Genomic DNA, 17,056 nt, shown 5'->3' on the forward strand with positions numbered 1-17,056 from the left:
GGATAGTATAATGATTTTTGAAACCCTGGAAAAACAGTTCCCCTTTTTACATGTTTATTTCCATATTTTCCTCAACAAAAATTTCAAATAACAGGAGAAAAAGTCCTAAATGCTTGCTGATTTTATTTTCTTTATAGGTAACTTTGATCCAAAAGCTATGAATAATTTTTATGACAACATAGAACCTGGTCCAGTTGTACCACCCAAGCCACCTAAAAAAGGTAAGTAGGGAAATGTCACAGACGTCATAGAAATGAATATGAAAATTCCTTGGCAGTTCACCTAAAAAGCTGAAGAAATTTCCATTAGAGATAGCATTTTAAAAGTTACCCTATTGATGTTACTGTGGCAATAATGAAATGTCCCCAAAACCTTAATTTCTAAAAAGTACTAAATAACTCCTAGAGGTCAAAGGTAACTAAAATACGATATACAATTTATTTTGTAAAAAATAACTTGAAAAAAATTGTTATTTTGTATAGTTGATTTACACTGTTACATTAGTTTCAGGTGTACAGTGAATTTGGTTCTGTTATACATATACCCATTCTTTTTTCAGATTCTTTTCCCATGTAGGTTATTACAGAACTCTATTACAGAGTAGAGTTCCCTGTGCTATAAGTAGGTCCTTGTTGAGTATCTGTTTTATATATAGTTGTGTATATGTTAATCCCAAGCTCCTAATTTATTCCTCCCCCACCATCTTTCTCCTTTAGTAACTGTAAGTTTGTTTTTGAAGTCTGTGAGTCTGTTTCTATTTGTAAAGAAGTTCATTTATATCATTTTTTAAGACTTTTATGGCTGAGTAATATTCCAGTGTGTGTGTGTGTGTATGTGCCACATCTTCCATACCTTCTTTATCCATTCCTCTGTCGATGGGCATTTATGTTGCTTCCATGTCTTGCCTATTGTAAACAGTGCTGCGATGAACATTGGGGTGCAGGTACGTTTTCAAAGTATGGTTTTCTCCAGATGTATGCCCAGGAGTGGGATTGCTGGAACATATGGTAGTTCTGTTTTTAGTTTTTAAAGGAACCTCATACTGTTCTCCACAGTGGTTGTACCACTTGACATTTCCACCAACAGTGTAGGAGGGTTCCCTTTTCTCCGCATCCTCTCCAGCATTTATTGTTTCTAGATTTTTTGATGGTAGCCATTCTGACTGGTGTGAGGTGATATCTCATTGTAGTTTTGACTTGCATTTCTCTAATAATCAGTGATGTCGAGCATCTTTTCCTGTGCCTCTTGGCCATCTGTATGTCTTCTTTGGAGAAATGTCTGTTTAGGTCTTCTGCCCATTTTATGATTGGGTTGTTTGTATTTTGATATCGAGCTGCATGAGCTGTTTGTATATTTTGAAGACTAATCCCTTGTCGATCGCATCATTTGCAAATATTTTCTCCCATTCTGGGGGTTGACTTTTGTTTTGTTGATGGTTTCCTTTGCTGTGCAAATGCTTTTAAGTTGAATTCGATTCCACTGGGGGTTTTTTTGTTTGTTTCTATTTTCATTACTCTGGGAGGTGGATCCAAAAACATATCGCTGTGATTTATGTCAAAGAGTGTTTTGCCTATGTTTTTCTTCTAAGAGTTTTATAGTATCTGGTCTTAGATTTAGGTCTTTGATCTGTTTTGAGTTTCTTTTTCTGTATGGTGTTAGAGAATGTTCTAATTTCATTCTTTTACATGTAGCTGTCCGGGTTTCCCAGCACCACTTACTGAAGAGACTGTCTTTCCTCCACTGTATATTCTTGTCTCCTTTGTCATAGATTAGGTAACCATAGAGGTGTGTGAGTTTCTCTGGGCTTTCTATTCTGATCTATATTTCGGTTTTTGTGCTAGTACCAGACTGTCTTGATTACTGTAGCTTTGATTCCTCCAGCTCCGTTTTTCTTTCTCAGGATTGCTTTGGTTATTCAGGGTCTTTTGTGTCTGCATACGAATTTCAAAATTTGTTGTTCTAATTCTGTGGAAAGTGTCATTGGTAATTTGATAGGGACTGCATGGAATCTGTAGATTGCCTTGGGTAGTGTGGTCATTTATAACAGTATTGAATCTTCAAATCCGAACACAGTCTGTCTTTCCATCTTTCTGTGTCATCTCCGATTTCATTCATTAGTGCCCTATGGTTTTCAGAGTATAGGTCTTTGACCTCCTTCGGTAGGTTTATTCCTAGGTATTTTCTTCTTTTTGATGCAATGGTAAATGAGATTGTTTCCTTAATTTCTCTTTCTGATCTTTCATTGTTCATGTATAGTAATGCAACAGATTTCTGTGTATTAATTTTGTACCCTGCAACTTCACCAAATTCATTGATGAGCTCTTAATAGTTTTCTGGCATCTTTAGGATTTTCCATGTATAGTATGATGTAAACAGTGACAGTTTTACTTGTTCTTTTCCAATTTGGATTCCTTTTGTTTCTTTTTCTTCTGATTGCTGTGGCTAGGACTTCCAAAAAAGTGGCTAGAGTGGACATCCTTGTCTTGTGCCTGATCTTAGAGGAAATGCTTTCAGGTTTTCACCATTGAGAATGATGTTTGCTGTGGGTCTGTCATATATGGCCTTTGTTATGTTGAGGCAGGTTTCCTCTATGCCCACTTTCTGGAGAGTTTTTATCATACATGGGTGTTGAATTTTGTCAAAAGCTTTTTTCGCATCTATTGTGATGATCATGTGGTTTATTCTTCAGTATGTTAATGTATGTATCACACCGATTGATTTGTAGATCTTGAAGAATCCTTGCATCCCTAGGATAAATCCCAGTTGATCATGGTGTATGATCCTTTTAATGTGCTGTTGGATTCTGTTTGCTAGTATTTTGTTGAGGATTTTTGCATCGATGTTCATCAGTGATATTGGCCTGCAGTTTTCTTTCTTTGTGACATCTTTCTCTGGTTTTGGTACCAGGGTGATGGTGGCCTCGTAGATTGAGTTTGGGAGTGTTCCTCCCTCTGCTATCTTTTGCAAGAGTTGGAGAAGGATAGGTGTTAGCTCTTCTCTAAATGTTTGATAGAATTCGCCTGTGAAGCCATCTGGTCCTGGGCTTTTGTTTGTTGGAAGATTTTTAATCACACTTTCAATTTCAGTGCTTGTGATCGGTCTCTTCATATTTTCTATTTCTTCAGTCTTAGGAGATTGTACGTTTCTAAGAATTTGTCCATTTCTTCTAGGATGTCCATTTTTTGGGCATAGAGTTGCTTGTAGTAGTCTCTTAGGATGCTTTGTATTTCTGCGGTGTCTGTTGTAACTTCTCCTTTTTCATTTCTAGTTTTATTTATCTTGATGAGTCTGGCTAAAGGTTTATCAATTTTGCTTACCTTTTCCAAGAACCGGCTTTCAGTTTCATTGATCTTCTCTATTTTTTCTTTGTCTCATTTCTTTCTCTACTAATTTTAGGTTTTGTTTGTTCTCTTCCAAGTTACTTTAGGTGTGAGGTTAGGTTGTTTATTTGAGATTTTTCTTGTTTCCTGAGGTAAGATGGTATTGCTATAAACTTCCCTCTTAGAACTGCTTTTGCTGTGTCCATATGTTTTAGATCTTTGTGCTTTTTTTTTATTTGTCCGTAAGCATTTTGTGATTTCTTCGGTGATCCATTGGTTGGTTAGTACCATGTTGTTTAGCCTCCATGTGTTTGTTTTTTGCACTTTTTTTCTTGTAGTTGATTTCTAATCTCATAGTGTTGTGGTTTGAAAAGATGCTGATATCATTTCAATTTTCTTAAATTTACTGAGGTTCAGTTTGTGCTCAGCATGCCTGGAGAATGTTCCATGTGCACTTGAGAAGAATGTGTATTCTGCTGCTTTTGGATGGAATGCTCTATAAATACCAATTAAGTGCATCTGGTCTAATGTGTCATCTTAAGGCCTGTGTTTTCTCATTGATTTTCTGTGTGGATGATCTGTCCATTGATGTACGTGGGGTGTTGAAGTCTGCCACTATGAATGTGTTACTGTTAATTTCTCCTTTGAAGGCTGTGTTAGCATTTGCCTTATTAAGGTGCTCCTATGTTGGGTGCATAGATATTTACAATTGTGATATCTTCTTCTTGGATTGGTCCTTTGATCATTATGTAGTGTCCTTCTTTGTCTCTTGTGTCTGATATGAGAATTGCTACTCTGGGTCTCTTTTGACTTCCATTTGCATGGAATACCTTTTCCCATCCTGTCACTTTCAGTCTGTGTTCCTAGAACTGAATTGGGTCTCTTGGAGACAGCATATACAGGGGTCTTGTTTTTGTTTCCGTTCAGCCAGTCTGTCTCCTTGTTGGAGCATTCAGTCCTTTTACGTTTAAGGTAATTATTGATATGTATGTGCTTGTTGCCATTTTCCTAATTGTTTTGGATTTGTTTTTGCACGTCTTTTCCTCTTTTGTTCTCTTGTGATTTGATGACTATCTTTAGTGTTGTGTTTGGATTGCTTTTTCTCTTTAGTGTTGTGTTTGGATTGCTTTTTCTCTTTTGTGTATCTGTTGTAGATTTTTGGTTTCTGATCCCCATGAGTTTTGTTTTTGTTAACTTTTATTGGAGTATGGTTGATTTACAATGTTGTGTTAGTTTCAGATGTATAGCAAAGTGAATCAGTTATACATACATATATCCACTCGTTTTTAGATTCTGTCCCATATAGGCCATTACAGAATATTGAGTAGAGTTCCCTCTGCTGTATATAGTAGGTCCTTATTAGTTATCTATTTTATATACAGTAGTGTGTCTGTCTGTGTCAATCTCCCAATTTATCCCTCCCCTCCTTACCCCCAAGTTTGTTTTCTACGTCTATCTATCTATAACTCTCTATTTTGTAGATAAGTGAACTTGTACCCTTTTTTGAGAATCCACATATAAGTGATATCATATGATATTTGTCTTTCTCAGACTTACTTTGCTTAGTATGATCATCTCTAGGTCCATCCATGTTGCTGCAAATGGCATTGTTTCATTCTTTTCAATGGCTGAGTAATTAATATTCCATTGTATATAGGTGCCACATCTTCTTTATCCAGTTCCTCTGTCGATGGACATTTAGGTTGCTTCCATGTCCTGGCTATTGCAAATAGTGCTGCAGTGAACATTGGGGTACATGTATCTTTTTGAAGTATGGTTTTCTCCAGATATATTAAGCCCAGGAGTGGGACTGCTGGATTGTATGGTAGCTCTATTTTTAGTTTTTTGAGAAATCTCCTTACTGTTTTCCACAGTGGCTATACCAATTTACATTCCCTCATCCTTTGGGAGAACCTCTGCCATATAATTAATTTTCAGTTTGTGGGTCTCCCACCTGGTGGGTATGGGATTTGATTATATGGGGAAAGTGCCCCTCCTACCATCTCTTTGTGGCTTCTTCTTTGCCTTTGGACGTAGAATATCTTTTTCGGTAGGTTCCAGTGTTTTTTGTTGATTGTTGTTCAGCATTTTGTTGTGATTTTGGTGGCTTGGTGAGAGCAGGTGAGCTCAAGTTCTTCTACTCTGCTCTGTTGTCTCCCTTCCCCCAAAATAAATGGAAACTGTATATAATATAGTTTAAATTTACTCAGCATTATAAAAACTATAGTCCTAAAAGATAATTCTTACAGTGTAATGGGAATTTTAAAGGTTTTATTTTAGAATGGGAAGTTTGATCTGCAGTAGATCTACGATTATTTAATTGACAGGCCACAAAAGAATCCTTGTGTACTCAACAGGCGGGCATAACACTTAGATTGGGACTAGGACAAAGGAAATCCTACATGACCAAGATTTGAGGAATCACTTTTGCATAGTTATTAAATCATTTCTGTGTGGTATTAAATCTTTTCTTTTGAGTTTTATGTACCAAATGTATAACTAGCATTGCAGTATCTTAAAAAATCATTCTTATACTTCTCAAGCCTGCGGTCAAGTATGCATTTCATATCTTAACCCTCTTTCTTTGGTTTAAAGAACTCAAGGTAGGTTGATCATGAGGACATACAATATTGGAGAAGGCCTTACTTACAAAAGTTACCTACAGGGGTAACGTTTTAAAATCACATCAAACTGATTAATCAGAGAATTTTAATTCTACACAAAAATAATGTTACCTAACCTAAACAGCTTTGTGTTCAACACTTGGTACAGAGTGTTTTAAGGATTTCATTTATAGGTGGCAATGCAGTACATGTTCTTTTTATTGTTTAATACTATTGGGTTGGCCAGTTCGTTCAGGCTTTTCTGTAAGATGTTACAGAAAAACCTGAATGAAGTGTTTTGACTGCTCTGCATTTAAAATAGCCTACTGCTGTCTAAAAATGGTACAAAGAATCTTAGTGGATGACTACCAAGTACCAGATTTGTATCTACTAAGGAAGCATTGTCTAGTGGTAATCCGGTTAATTGATTCAAGGGCTGTGGGAGGAATCACCCTGTTTAAGGGATATGTCCACTGTGAGCCACCTTATTAGCATAAACTCTATGGTCTGAAGGGCCCACCATAATTAACAAGGACACTCCTGTCTCTTGAGAAATTTCAGGATTTTAGAGGTTATCTGCCAGGAGCTGGGGCCAAAGCTAGAGCTTTCTTTGAGCAAGGCCAAATTCTTTACAACAGTTAAAGTAGTGCTTAGAAGGAAATTTATAGCCTTCAGTGCTCACATAAGACAAGGAGATCTAATGTCAATGACATAAAATTCTACCCTAAGAATATAGAACAAAGGAAGTGAAAAGAAAGAAAATATAAGAAACATCAATGAGACAGAAAATACAAACAACAGAGAAAGGCATCAAAGCCAAAAAAAGCCAAAACTTCTTTGAAGGATAAACAAAGTCAGTAAACTCTCAGGTTGACTGATCTCGAAGAACAGATTACCAAAATCAGCAATGAAAGATGAGGCTACCTGTTAAAATAAGGGAATGCAGTGAACATCTTTATGCCAGTAAACTCGACACTGTAGATGAAATGGACACATCTTGAAAAATACTGAGAACAAGATGAAAAGGGAAATATAACTAGTTATATATGTAATTAAAGAAATTGAATCCATTATTAAAAGTTTTCCCAGAAGGAAAACTTTAGACCCAGATGGTTGCACCAGTGGGTGAATTCTATCAAATATTTAAGGAAGAGATAATGCCAATCATACAAACTCTGAGAAAATAAGAGGAAGGAATGCTTCCGATTTTCTTTATGTAGCCAGCAGGACCGTGATTCTAAAACCTGATAGCCATTACCTACCTCCCCAAAAGAAAACAAAGTTACAGATCAATAACCCTCATAACATAAACTTAATAAAGTATTCCCAATAGAACAAAAGATAGATAATAATACATCATGACCAAATTGGGTTTAGCCTCAGGAATGCAATATTAAGAAAGTAAAGGAGAAAAAGCATATGATCATTTCATTAGATACTGAAAACCATCTGATAAAATTCAGCAGATGACATGATTATTTGCAAAGAAAATCTAAGGATACCAAAAATTAGAACTAATAAGTGAATTTAACAAGGTTTTGGGATATAAGGTCAGGATCCAAAAACCATATTTATATATATTAGCCAACAATTGGAAAGTGGAAATAAAAGGATAATTACAATACCATCCAAAAAATGACACTTAAATGACACTAATAAGTTTCACCAGATATGTACATTGAATATATTATAAAACACTGCCAAAGGAAATTAAAGAAGACCTAAATAAACCATGTCTGTTATTAAATCAGTTTTATTAAGGTAGCTATTCTTTTCAGATTGGTGCAATACCAGATTTACTGTTTTTTTCTTTTTTTGGTAGAAATTAAAATTCATATGGAAATGCAGAAGACCTAGAATATCCAAGTGGAATATAGATGTTTATCTGAATAATAAGTGTGATAATTAGAGAAAGAAGGAAAGACAGAAAGGGAGACTGAGAAATCTTTTTGGACCAGACTTTGTAGTTAAGCAACGCAAGTGTGTGTGTGATAAGCTGCCTCAGCTGATTCAGAAAGTTGTCCCCCCACCCCCAACCTTGACATTGGTAACTCATAGTGGCGAGAGCACTGACCTTGGTGTGGTACAACTTAACTTGAGCGCTGGTCCTGGTTGTCTTGGCCACCTGACCTTGTTCAGATCCAGAGCGGTGCTTCTGTACAGGGTTGTTGTAAGAGTCAGCGAGAAGGAGGTATGTGATGCTATAAAAGTGGTTAACAGTTCTAAGAAGTAGAACTTTACCTTAGTCTAGTCTCTGGAGCCTAAGATGTTCACTCTGCTTTTGTTTTACTCTGATAACAGTGTTTAAGATTGTGGAGCACTGATTTCCAAAGGTAGGTTGTACTAGAGGGCTGCTTATGGGCTCCAAACTGATTACAAAATGTAAGATCTTTCTTCGGTTCTTAAGGGTAAATCATATGAAGTCTGCCATTTTTTGTTTTTACTTAATACAAAACGCTACTTACTAACTGCCTATACATTAATAGAAACAGTATTCTCGCAAGAAATTGGTAATTGGTGTGCCTGCAGTCCATGTTGTGAAGTGTCTGCTAGGCTTTTGCACACACAGGTAACTGGAATTTATGAAAGATTGGGGAGTATGTATTATCAGTATATAGTATTACTTTGAGTTGGTTCTGATTTTTCAAGTACTGCTATTACGGTTTACTGTTACCATTAATGCAATGTGTTCTTGGGTTAGCCTTATATGGGTGGTGTACTTTAATCAGGGAATTGCTAAAGTATCATCTCCCGAATTTTGTGTTCATATTGACATTTAATTATACTGAGTTTGCACCCCTAACTCACTAGAAAGTGGGAAACTGGTGAAATAAGTCATTTATTCCAAGTAATTAGAGAGGATGGAAAAAGTGGATACCACCTTATCCACTGCTCTGGATAGGTTGTAAGAGCAGTATTAAATATGGGACTTACCTTCATGGGAGAACTAAAGGTAGCATGAGGTAAAAGAGTAAATACTCAACTGTGTGTGTTCTGCGAAAGGTCCTTGTGAGCCTGTCCGCTCTTCTAATGCACAGCTTGATCCCTTCTTCCTGGCTTTGCTTCTTCTCATGCAGACTCATCAGACACCTGCACAGTTGAGAGGAAAGCCCGAAGAATTAGCGTGACCTCCAGAGTACAGGAGGACATCCATGACACCCAGGCAGCAGCTGCAGATGGTTTGTACTTGTGTGTCTGGAGTTTGTGCAAAATGTCCAAACACACGTGTTAACCCATGTAGAGTTCTCATAAGTAAAGGCCAACCTTTTTTTTTCCCTTAAGAAATTACTCTCTACTGAGTTTCTAAGGCTGTGCTGTCTAATAGCAATAACAGTTGAAGCCACGTACATAATTTAAAATTTTCTATTAGCCAAAGTAAAAGAGAAAAGTGAAATAACATTTCACTATGAAATCAATATAAAATTAGTGAGGTATTTTATTTTACATTCTTTCATACTAAATCTTCCTTTTACACTTAGAGCACACCTCAGTTCAGAGTGGCTGCATTTCTAGTGGCCACCACATGGGACAGAGTCCTCTAAAAATAATAGTATCTAGGAAACAAGGCCAAGTAAATAAATAAAAAACAACTTCAACTTGAAAGTTTTGGACTTTACAATATCTTATCAAAAGCAGATTAATATTCTAAGAAAACTTTGTACTCTTAACAGAGGTAACAAGTTCAGGTTTTGCACCACTTTCCCTTTAACATTAAAGTATTACATTTTTTCTGTTAAGATTTCCTCTTAGTGTACTTTTTATTTTATTTTGTTTAACATCTTTATTGGAGCATAACTGCTTTACAATGGTGTGTTAGTTTCTGCTTCATAACAAAGCGAATCAGCTACATGCTCAAATTTAATCTTAGTCCTGACCACCCATAGAATTCCTTTCTCACAAACCTTCTGCAACTTTCTATATTCGTATTAATTTCTCCCTTATTTTCTTTCCCGTTTAGAAATAACCAGCTTTATGACAAATTACTTTCTGTTCTCTTAACAAAACACATTTTCATTCCTTATGCCCCTTCTTTTTCCTTGCATACAAAGATGTTTTTCCTTATGAGTTTTTAGTACTTTTACTTACATATTTTAATTAGAATTCGTAACCTTAAAGCCTTGGTTTCTAGCAAAATCTAAGAAGTAATTATGAACTGTTTGCCAGTCAGGAAATGCTGGTATGACAAACTATGAACATATCCTATAACCTACTTTCTTTCTTTAATAACCTAATTAATTTCTTTCTTTAGTGGGTCCCAAGACATGTCCAGTGAACGCAAACAGACTTGTTTAGCAGTTAATGTTCTCGTATCTTATTTGGAAATGATCCGAATATTCAGTGAATTCCCATTGCTTAATTTAGCAGTTTCAAAAGTTACCAAAAATCTGGAGAAACTGTTCTGTGTAGGCAGTCCTAAAACATTATTCCTCAAGAGTTCACCTAAAAACTCTCATCTCATTTACCTTTAAAGTTTCATCATATCAACTTATTTTCTTGCTGACAAATTTTGTAACAGGAATAGTAACATCTTATTTGACTTCTAGTCAAATTGACTCTATGGTCTGTATGACAAGCCAAGTTCCATGTTGTTACCTAGCCCCCCTTTATTTTTTTCTTGTTGATGAGAGTTAGTTACCTTTGAAATTTGCATTTTGAAAATGGCCTAGATAAGCATTCCTGGAGTAGACCGGCTAGACCTTTGGCATCTCAAAGGCATAGGAGGAGAAATGCAAGCTTCTCCTAGGTGGACTTTGTTCCTTAAGGCCAGATCCACCCCACCCCCCACTACTACAAGCCTCTTAAGATAAATAGGGGAGGTTTTTGGGATTGGGGAATGGTGAAGGATTGTGGGCTTTGGATTGGATTGTTCCTGGAGCTACACCTCTGGTCCTGGAAAAACCTGAATTTGTAAAACAGGGACAGCTATTTTGAATTTATCAAAGGATCGACATACCCATCCACCCTATGATAGAATGTTTTTTATGAACTGTCACACCACTTATAAGTCATTATGATTAAAAACATGCATATTGTGGAGCTGAAAGTCTCATGGAAGAAGGCACACATTTAATCAATGTTTGATATAGTATGACTAGTACTACGGGGGGGGTGGAGTCATGGGCGGGCCGAAGTTGTGAGGGAAAACTTCAGAACTAATTTAACATGCTATATAACATTTCTCATTGTTTTCACTTGGCTGGAATATAGCATAACTATCCACTATCGAGAGATGATTAATTAACTTGGAAGGTAGTCTGTACTGGACTTCTATCTACTTGTAGGAAAAAAGTAAATTGTTGAGAACAAAGTAGAAAATATATCATAAACTTACTATTTAGTTCTGCATTTCTAGTAGCTATGTATACTACTGGCTTTGTCATTTCACAATACCACTTTCCTTGCTTTTGGGGGGTAATTTTGAATTTCCGTTTCGATGATACTTAGAAAAAAATTCACTCTGTTTTCTGTTTTCTCTCTTTTATTCCTAACTTCTCTCAGAGCATCCAAGTAGCTCCAAACAGAGTCCTCGGACACAACCCCGAGATGAAGACTATGAAGGGGCTCCATGGAATTGTGATAGCTGCACCTTTCTGAACCACCCCGCACTAAATCGCTGTGAGCAGTGTGAGATGCCACGGTACACTTGAATTCCCAAGAGTCTGCACTAGGTTGAGAGTGAAGCTTTGAGCGCCCATTAGAAAAAAAGGAAACCTGGGGAATCTGTTCATCTGCCCAGCCTTTTCATTTCATATAACATGGTGGGGGGGGGGGTGACAATGCAGCCGCTTGTGCTCAATAAAGAAAAATGGGGAGGGTTTTTTTCCCCCTTTCTTAACTCATTGCAGAGTTACAGATCGAAAGGGATACTTGAAATGGGGAAAGGATTCACTCCTGAAAGAATGTACACAGAGAAGTCAAGAGCTCTTCTGTGCAACCCCAATTGTTAAAGTTACTGCTGTTAAAGTTACTTATAAAGTAAGTTACCCTTATTTTATAAACTAGAACTTTGATTCATGATGTGACATGTTACAGTTTATGCAGACAAACTGTGAATTGCCAGAGCAGACTTACCTGGTCACAAGCTCTCTGGAAAACCCAGGCTCCCCAGGCTTCTTCCTGTTGCTTCCTACTGAAGAGAAGGACAGGGAGAAGCAACCAGAGGATGTTTTCCTGGGGGGGCAAAATAACAAGGGTATTTGTAATTGCTGCTTTTTTCAGGGGTAATTTCAAACACACAAACAAAATGTTTTAAAATGTGATTTGTAGCAGTCAGGAATTAGGCATATCGTGCCCTTTGTTCGAAAGTACAATCAGAGGCAATAAGATCCCTTTTGCTTGTACAGTGATTCATCAAGCTATACCAACACTGGTAACTAAGACCTAATTATGCCGCATAATAGATATATTTTTTAAGTTACTGCATGCTTTTATTAGGCCACTGGTTTTTAAAATAACCAAGTCCTTACAAATTATGATTTTATGAATGACCTTCTCGTAAAACTGCGCTTCACCAATAGCACAGTGAACGTATGCTGAATGTAAATCCATTCCAAAATCCACTCGGAATCTTGAGCTCAGCTGTGGTTCTATAAGAAATGTGTGCAGTCCCTAGAGCCTTTTTCCCCCTCCTTCCAATTTGTGATGAGTCCGTGATGTTTACAGCACAGATAATACTTTGTGCCACAATCCTAATTTAGCTGAAAAAAATTAATATTAGTTGTTCAATAAAGATATATTTGCACATGTTAACAAAATAGTGTGAGGAACATTATAGTTGGCCAATATCATAAAGTTGCACGCTGCGTTATTTGGGGAGGAAGAGAAGGCTAGTCAAGAAATAACGACTGAGAGAAAGGTGAATACAACAGACTTTGAAACTAAGAACTTTTAAAATGTAACAATACTGTATTCAGAGATGATACTGAGTTTGTTCAGACAGTTCAGGTGATACTAAAGCACTCTTTATTTATGAAACTAGAACTTTAGGGTATAAATAACTGAAGACATAAAATCATTTGACTTACTAAAGTGCACCACTAGAAAATTATTAACAGGACACTGAATTAAGGTCTTTACCATTGTTGACTTTTCTTCCAAGCTCAGAATTGGATTTTGGAATCTTCCCCCTATTTGGGTAAATATAAACAGCAATGAAACTGGTAGGTTTCCTAATCCTAAAGGATTTTACCTCAGGTTATATATAACCTGAGGAGTATATATACTCTCCCATACCAGCCGTCCCCCTTCTCTCCTCTCTCTCCCTCTCTCTATCACACACACACACACAAGCTTCACGCTGTCACTGTGCTAATTTAGCAGTAATCTCTGGCAGACCTGGAAAAACAAGCTGCACTTAATAGCATAATGAAACCAAAGGCATAATAACTTATCATAGCTTATCATCAAAATCACAATTTCACACTGTACCTGCTTTGAAAACATTTTTTCATATGTGGAAAATGTCCTGAAGAATATCTACTTGTCTCACAAAGTCAGCGTGGCTATGTACTTACACTGATAAAACATCTCTCATATAACAACTGTGGTAAAACTGTGAAAATAAAGGTGAGAAAGCAGATGGGCTTAAAAGCATTGACCTGAAAACAGCATTCACTCTTTAAAGGCTTTTGTAGTTTGTAGTAACACTGGTGTCTGTCAGTCTCCAATAAGTCTATCAGTCCTACTGTCCTGTAATATGCCCATGCTTTTGCCTTTGTATGGTTTCACATCTCTTTAGTGATGGTCAACCCCACTTGGTATTAAGTAACAATTTAGGGGAAAAATACATATATTGCTTGATGTTCTAGCTAAAGGTTTACCCAGTATTCTTAGTGATAATGCTGAAGTGGCAGCAATTAACTTGGCAGTTGTCAGTTGAGAATGAAAGTAGCATGTATGAAAACCGTTCGATGCTTTATTAAAACCATGTAGATGACTTTAAAACTATTGCATGAACATACATCCAGATTACTGAACTGTTATCATCATACAGTAGATGCATGGTTCCAGTCCTTTGGTGATAGATCTAGTAAATCATTGTTTTCACCTGCCAGGAAATATGAGCAATCAGTCTATTTGATAGGTGTAGAGGGTGGGGTTTGAGACATCAGCGATTGATTTTTAAGGAAGTTTTGTATATGTTCATTTCTGGTTGTGCACAAGTTTCATACGCCAACATAGGCTGTATTCAGTTTTTAAAATAAGCAAAATTATTTGACACTGATAAATTTGATATATTTAACTGTGTCCCATATATAGACTACTTCTTGCCTATGACAAGTTTGAACAAGAATTCAGTCAACTTTCAAGATGCCTTTTCAAAAGGATCTGGCTGCTGAGGTGCCTATGCTTTTAGGATCAGTTGGTGCACTTCTTGTTTCTAGTAAAAAAAAAAAAAAAAAAAAGGTTTTTTCTTAAAATACAACCAGTTTGATGTATCTGGGAACACAGAGAGCTGACTGTACATTTTACATTATTTCACTGTTTTGTAAACTGGGTTTGTAGAAAGCACCTTTGTCATTTTGTTAAAGTACATTGCCCCTTACATTTTGAGGTAGTTCTTAAAAGTTTAAAGTGGTAAAAGATGAGTCAGAAACTTTCTAAGCATTGTAAAATGTTTCCAATAATGACCTTGTTTGAGGGAGTACAGAGGCGCGCAATTTAAAATAAGAAGTGCGTGGTAGAAAAGGTAGTTTTAGAGCAGATTAATGATGGTGGGGAAAGTGTTGCTAATTTGTTTATTTCCCTGAAAAAATGGGAGTGTGATGAGCAGTTTAATAATTTTTAAGGAGCTGGTCTCAATTTTAGTACTTATTGTAAAAGAGATCAATGTTTCCTTCAGTTTTGACATTGCTTTGTCCCAGTTATCTAGGGGGTTCATATTCCAACTTTCTGTGGCAACTCGATTTTATATAGTATTTTAAAAGGTAATTGTAATGTTTTTGACAGTATAAACAAAAAGCAAGAATATAAGGCATAGAAAAACTGTCCTTTGAAAATATCAGTGATGTACCCTGGAATGTGAAGATGTCCCCTTATAGTTTAAATTGATTTATATTTTAATATTGTAATCACTGTTCAGACTTTGAACGAGTCGTTACAGTGTGTGTCTGTATATCCGTAGAGAAAAATGACAAATGTAATGTTACTTTAAAATCAAAATAAATTTGGCACTGTCTGTTGCACCACTACTGTATCTTTTTGAAAGAATTATTAACAGTATTTTCGTATTGTAAAAGGTAATTCTGATGATGATTTCATTCACCAGACGTGCATATTTTTTCCTGTTATTTGCATCCCCAAATATTTAATACAAGTAGATTCTGCATGGCTTGAGCATTCAGAGATTAATAGAATGACGACTCAATTTTAATTTCTAAAGCCATGAAACGTGGCTTTGACACTGAACAATTCAGATCTCTTGTTTATAATGACACCCAGTTGTCCATGTTTCCCCACTGTAAAAGATTTGCTCAATTTCTTCCCTAAAACAGCAAGAATTTATTAAATCTTGTAAATACCATGTCTTAGATTTCTGTGTATGTTGTGAATTTAATTATTTTGAGGCGAAATTGTACAAAGGCATTTTTAAAGGCTATGCATGCATCGTATCTCCAAACAGAACATATTCGGAAAGTCAGATCCCTGAGAAATAAATTAATAAACTAAAAGCAAACACTACATTCTGCATCCTTTCTGTGTAATTAGAAATGATTTACAATATCAAACCAGTCCTAGTTCCAATACTCATATATTTCTGGACTTAAATATGCTGTCTTAGAAATCTAATCTTTTCTATTCTTCTATTAGAACATGTAGTAATGTTAGATGTGGGTTATTAAGTATTAGTACATTACTCTAACTTAAAAATTGGGTGAAAGTATAAATAAGCAAATTTTATATAAAAGTGGGATATATACACTACCAAATGTAAAATAGCTAGTGGGAAGCAGCCGCATAGCACAGGGAGATCAGCTCGGTGCTTTGTGACCACCTAGAGGGGTGGGATAGGGAGGGTGGGAGGGAGATGCAACAGGGAGGAGATATGGGGATATATGTATACATAGAGCTGATTCACTTTGTTATACAGCAGAAACTAACACAATATTGTAAAGCAATTATACTCCAATAAAGATATCCACTTTAATATATATCACTTACCAAAGAATGAGTGATTTTCTTATATCTTTATGTCATCTGTAGTTAGGTTTTCAAAGGGATATAATCACCTTCCTCTTGCTAGGGTCTGTAGTCACCCTTCCCAACTTGTGCACAGAAAATACTGCAGATGAAGTATGGTAGATAGTTATTTTCAGTGATTAGGCATATTTAAAGTCAAAATCACTCCCACTACATTATTTAAATATAAGAAAATTTGCAAACATACAGAAGTACAGAAGAATCCTGTAATCCCCCACTCATTACCCGGCTTCCAAAATTATCCAGATATAAGCAGACTTATTTCATCTATATTCTCATCCACCACCCCCACCATTATTTTGAAACAAATCCCCAGACATCCTAGCAACTCATCTGTAAATAAACTTTTAAGTTTATTAAAAAGCACCATCTATCACACCTTATAAGATAATATCAAATATCCAGTGTTAAGTTTCCCAACTGGTCTCACAGGGTTTTTTTATAAGCATGTCTAAATTAGGGTCTAAATAGAATACTTGACATTGATTGTTATGTTTCTTACATCTTTAATCTGCATATATACTTTCCCTCCTTCCCTCTCAGAAGTTACAAGGAAACTTTACTTCATCAGGTACTTGGTTACCCTCCACCACATCTTAGTGTAAAGTAACACATAGAAAGAACATCAAAGATAACTAAAAATAGTATGTGAAGTATTTTTTTACTGTCTTCTTTCCTTTCTCATCACTTCTCACATCCTGTGTTGTCCCTTTTAAACAATCTGTTTTTGAAATAGAAGATTACTTCAAATCTGGTTACCACAATAGTGATTCCTTGTGCTGCTCATTTTGTTAATTAGGCATCTGAGAGAACTGCATCATCTGTCTGTAATCCCACTACCCATATAATGATTTCTCTTCAGGTACTGACCGCTCAGTTTCCCACACGGAAGTGTGCTGGGTGTGGTTTGTCTCCTACCCCAATTCCTCCAGA

The 17,056-nt window shown here is 36.2% G+C and overlaps 1 protein-coding gene and 1 long non-coding RNA gene across 5 annotated transcripts in view; one reads left to right on the plus strand and one right to left on the minus strand.

Moving 5' to 3' along the window:
* Nucleotides 1-15,446, plus strand: part of TAB3 (TGF-beta activated kinase 1 (MAP3K7) binding protein 3) — a 101,503-nt gene extending 86,057 nt beyond the window's left edge. For all 3 annotated transcript variants that reach the window (XM_030844436.2, XM_030844437.2, XM_060292599.1), the window contains 3 exons: nucleotides 138-221; nucleotides 9,001-9,102; nucleotides 11,423-15,446. In XM_030844436.2, coding sequence (XP_030700296.1) covers nucleotides 138-221; nucleotides 9,001-9,102; nucleotides 11,423-11,571 — 335 coding nt within the window. In that variant the 3' untranslated portion in view covers nucleotides 11,572-15,446. The remainder of the gene's footprint in view (nucleotides 1-137; nucleotides 222-9,000; nucleotides 9,103-11,422) is intronic.
* LOC132594532 (uncharacterized) overlaps nucleotides 7,768-17,056 on the minus strand; it is a 55,443-nt gene continuing 46,154 nt past the window's right edge. Inside the window, exons 2-6 of one of the 2 annotated variants that reach the window (XR_009560741.1) lie at nucleotides 16,085-16,205; nucleotides 13,001-13,050; nucleotides 11,996-12,094; nucleotides 8,908-9,013; nucleotides 7,768-8,078 (exon numbers count right to left, since the gene is read on the minus strand). This is a non-coding gene — a long non-coding RNA (uncharacterized lncRNA). Of the gene's footprint in view, nucleotides 8,125-8,907; nucleotides 9,014-11,995; nucleotides 12,095-13,000; nucleotides 13,051-16,084; nucleotides 16,206-17,056 lie in introns of both variants that reach the window. The other variant, XR_009560740.1, reaches the window with a different exon arrangement.

Source organism: Globicephala melas, chromosome X (genome assembly GCF_963455315.2).
Source record: "Globicephala melas chromosome X, mGloMel1.2, whole genome shotgun sequence".
NCBI classification, from domain to species: Eukaryota; Metazoa; Chordata; class Mammalia; order Artiodactyla; family Delphinidae; genus Globicephala; species Globicephala melas.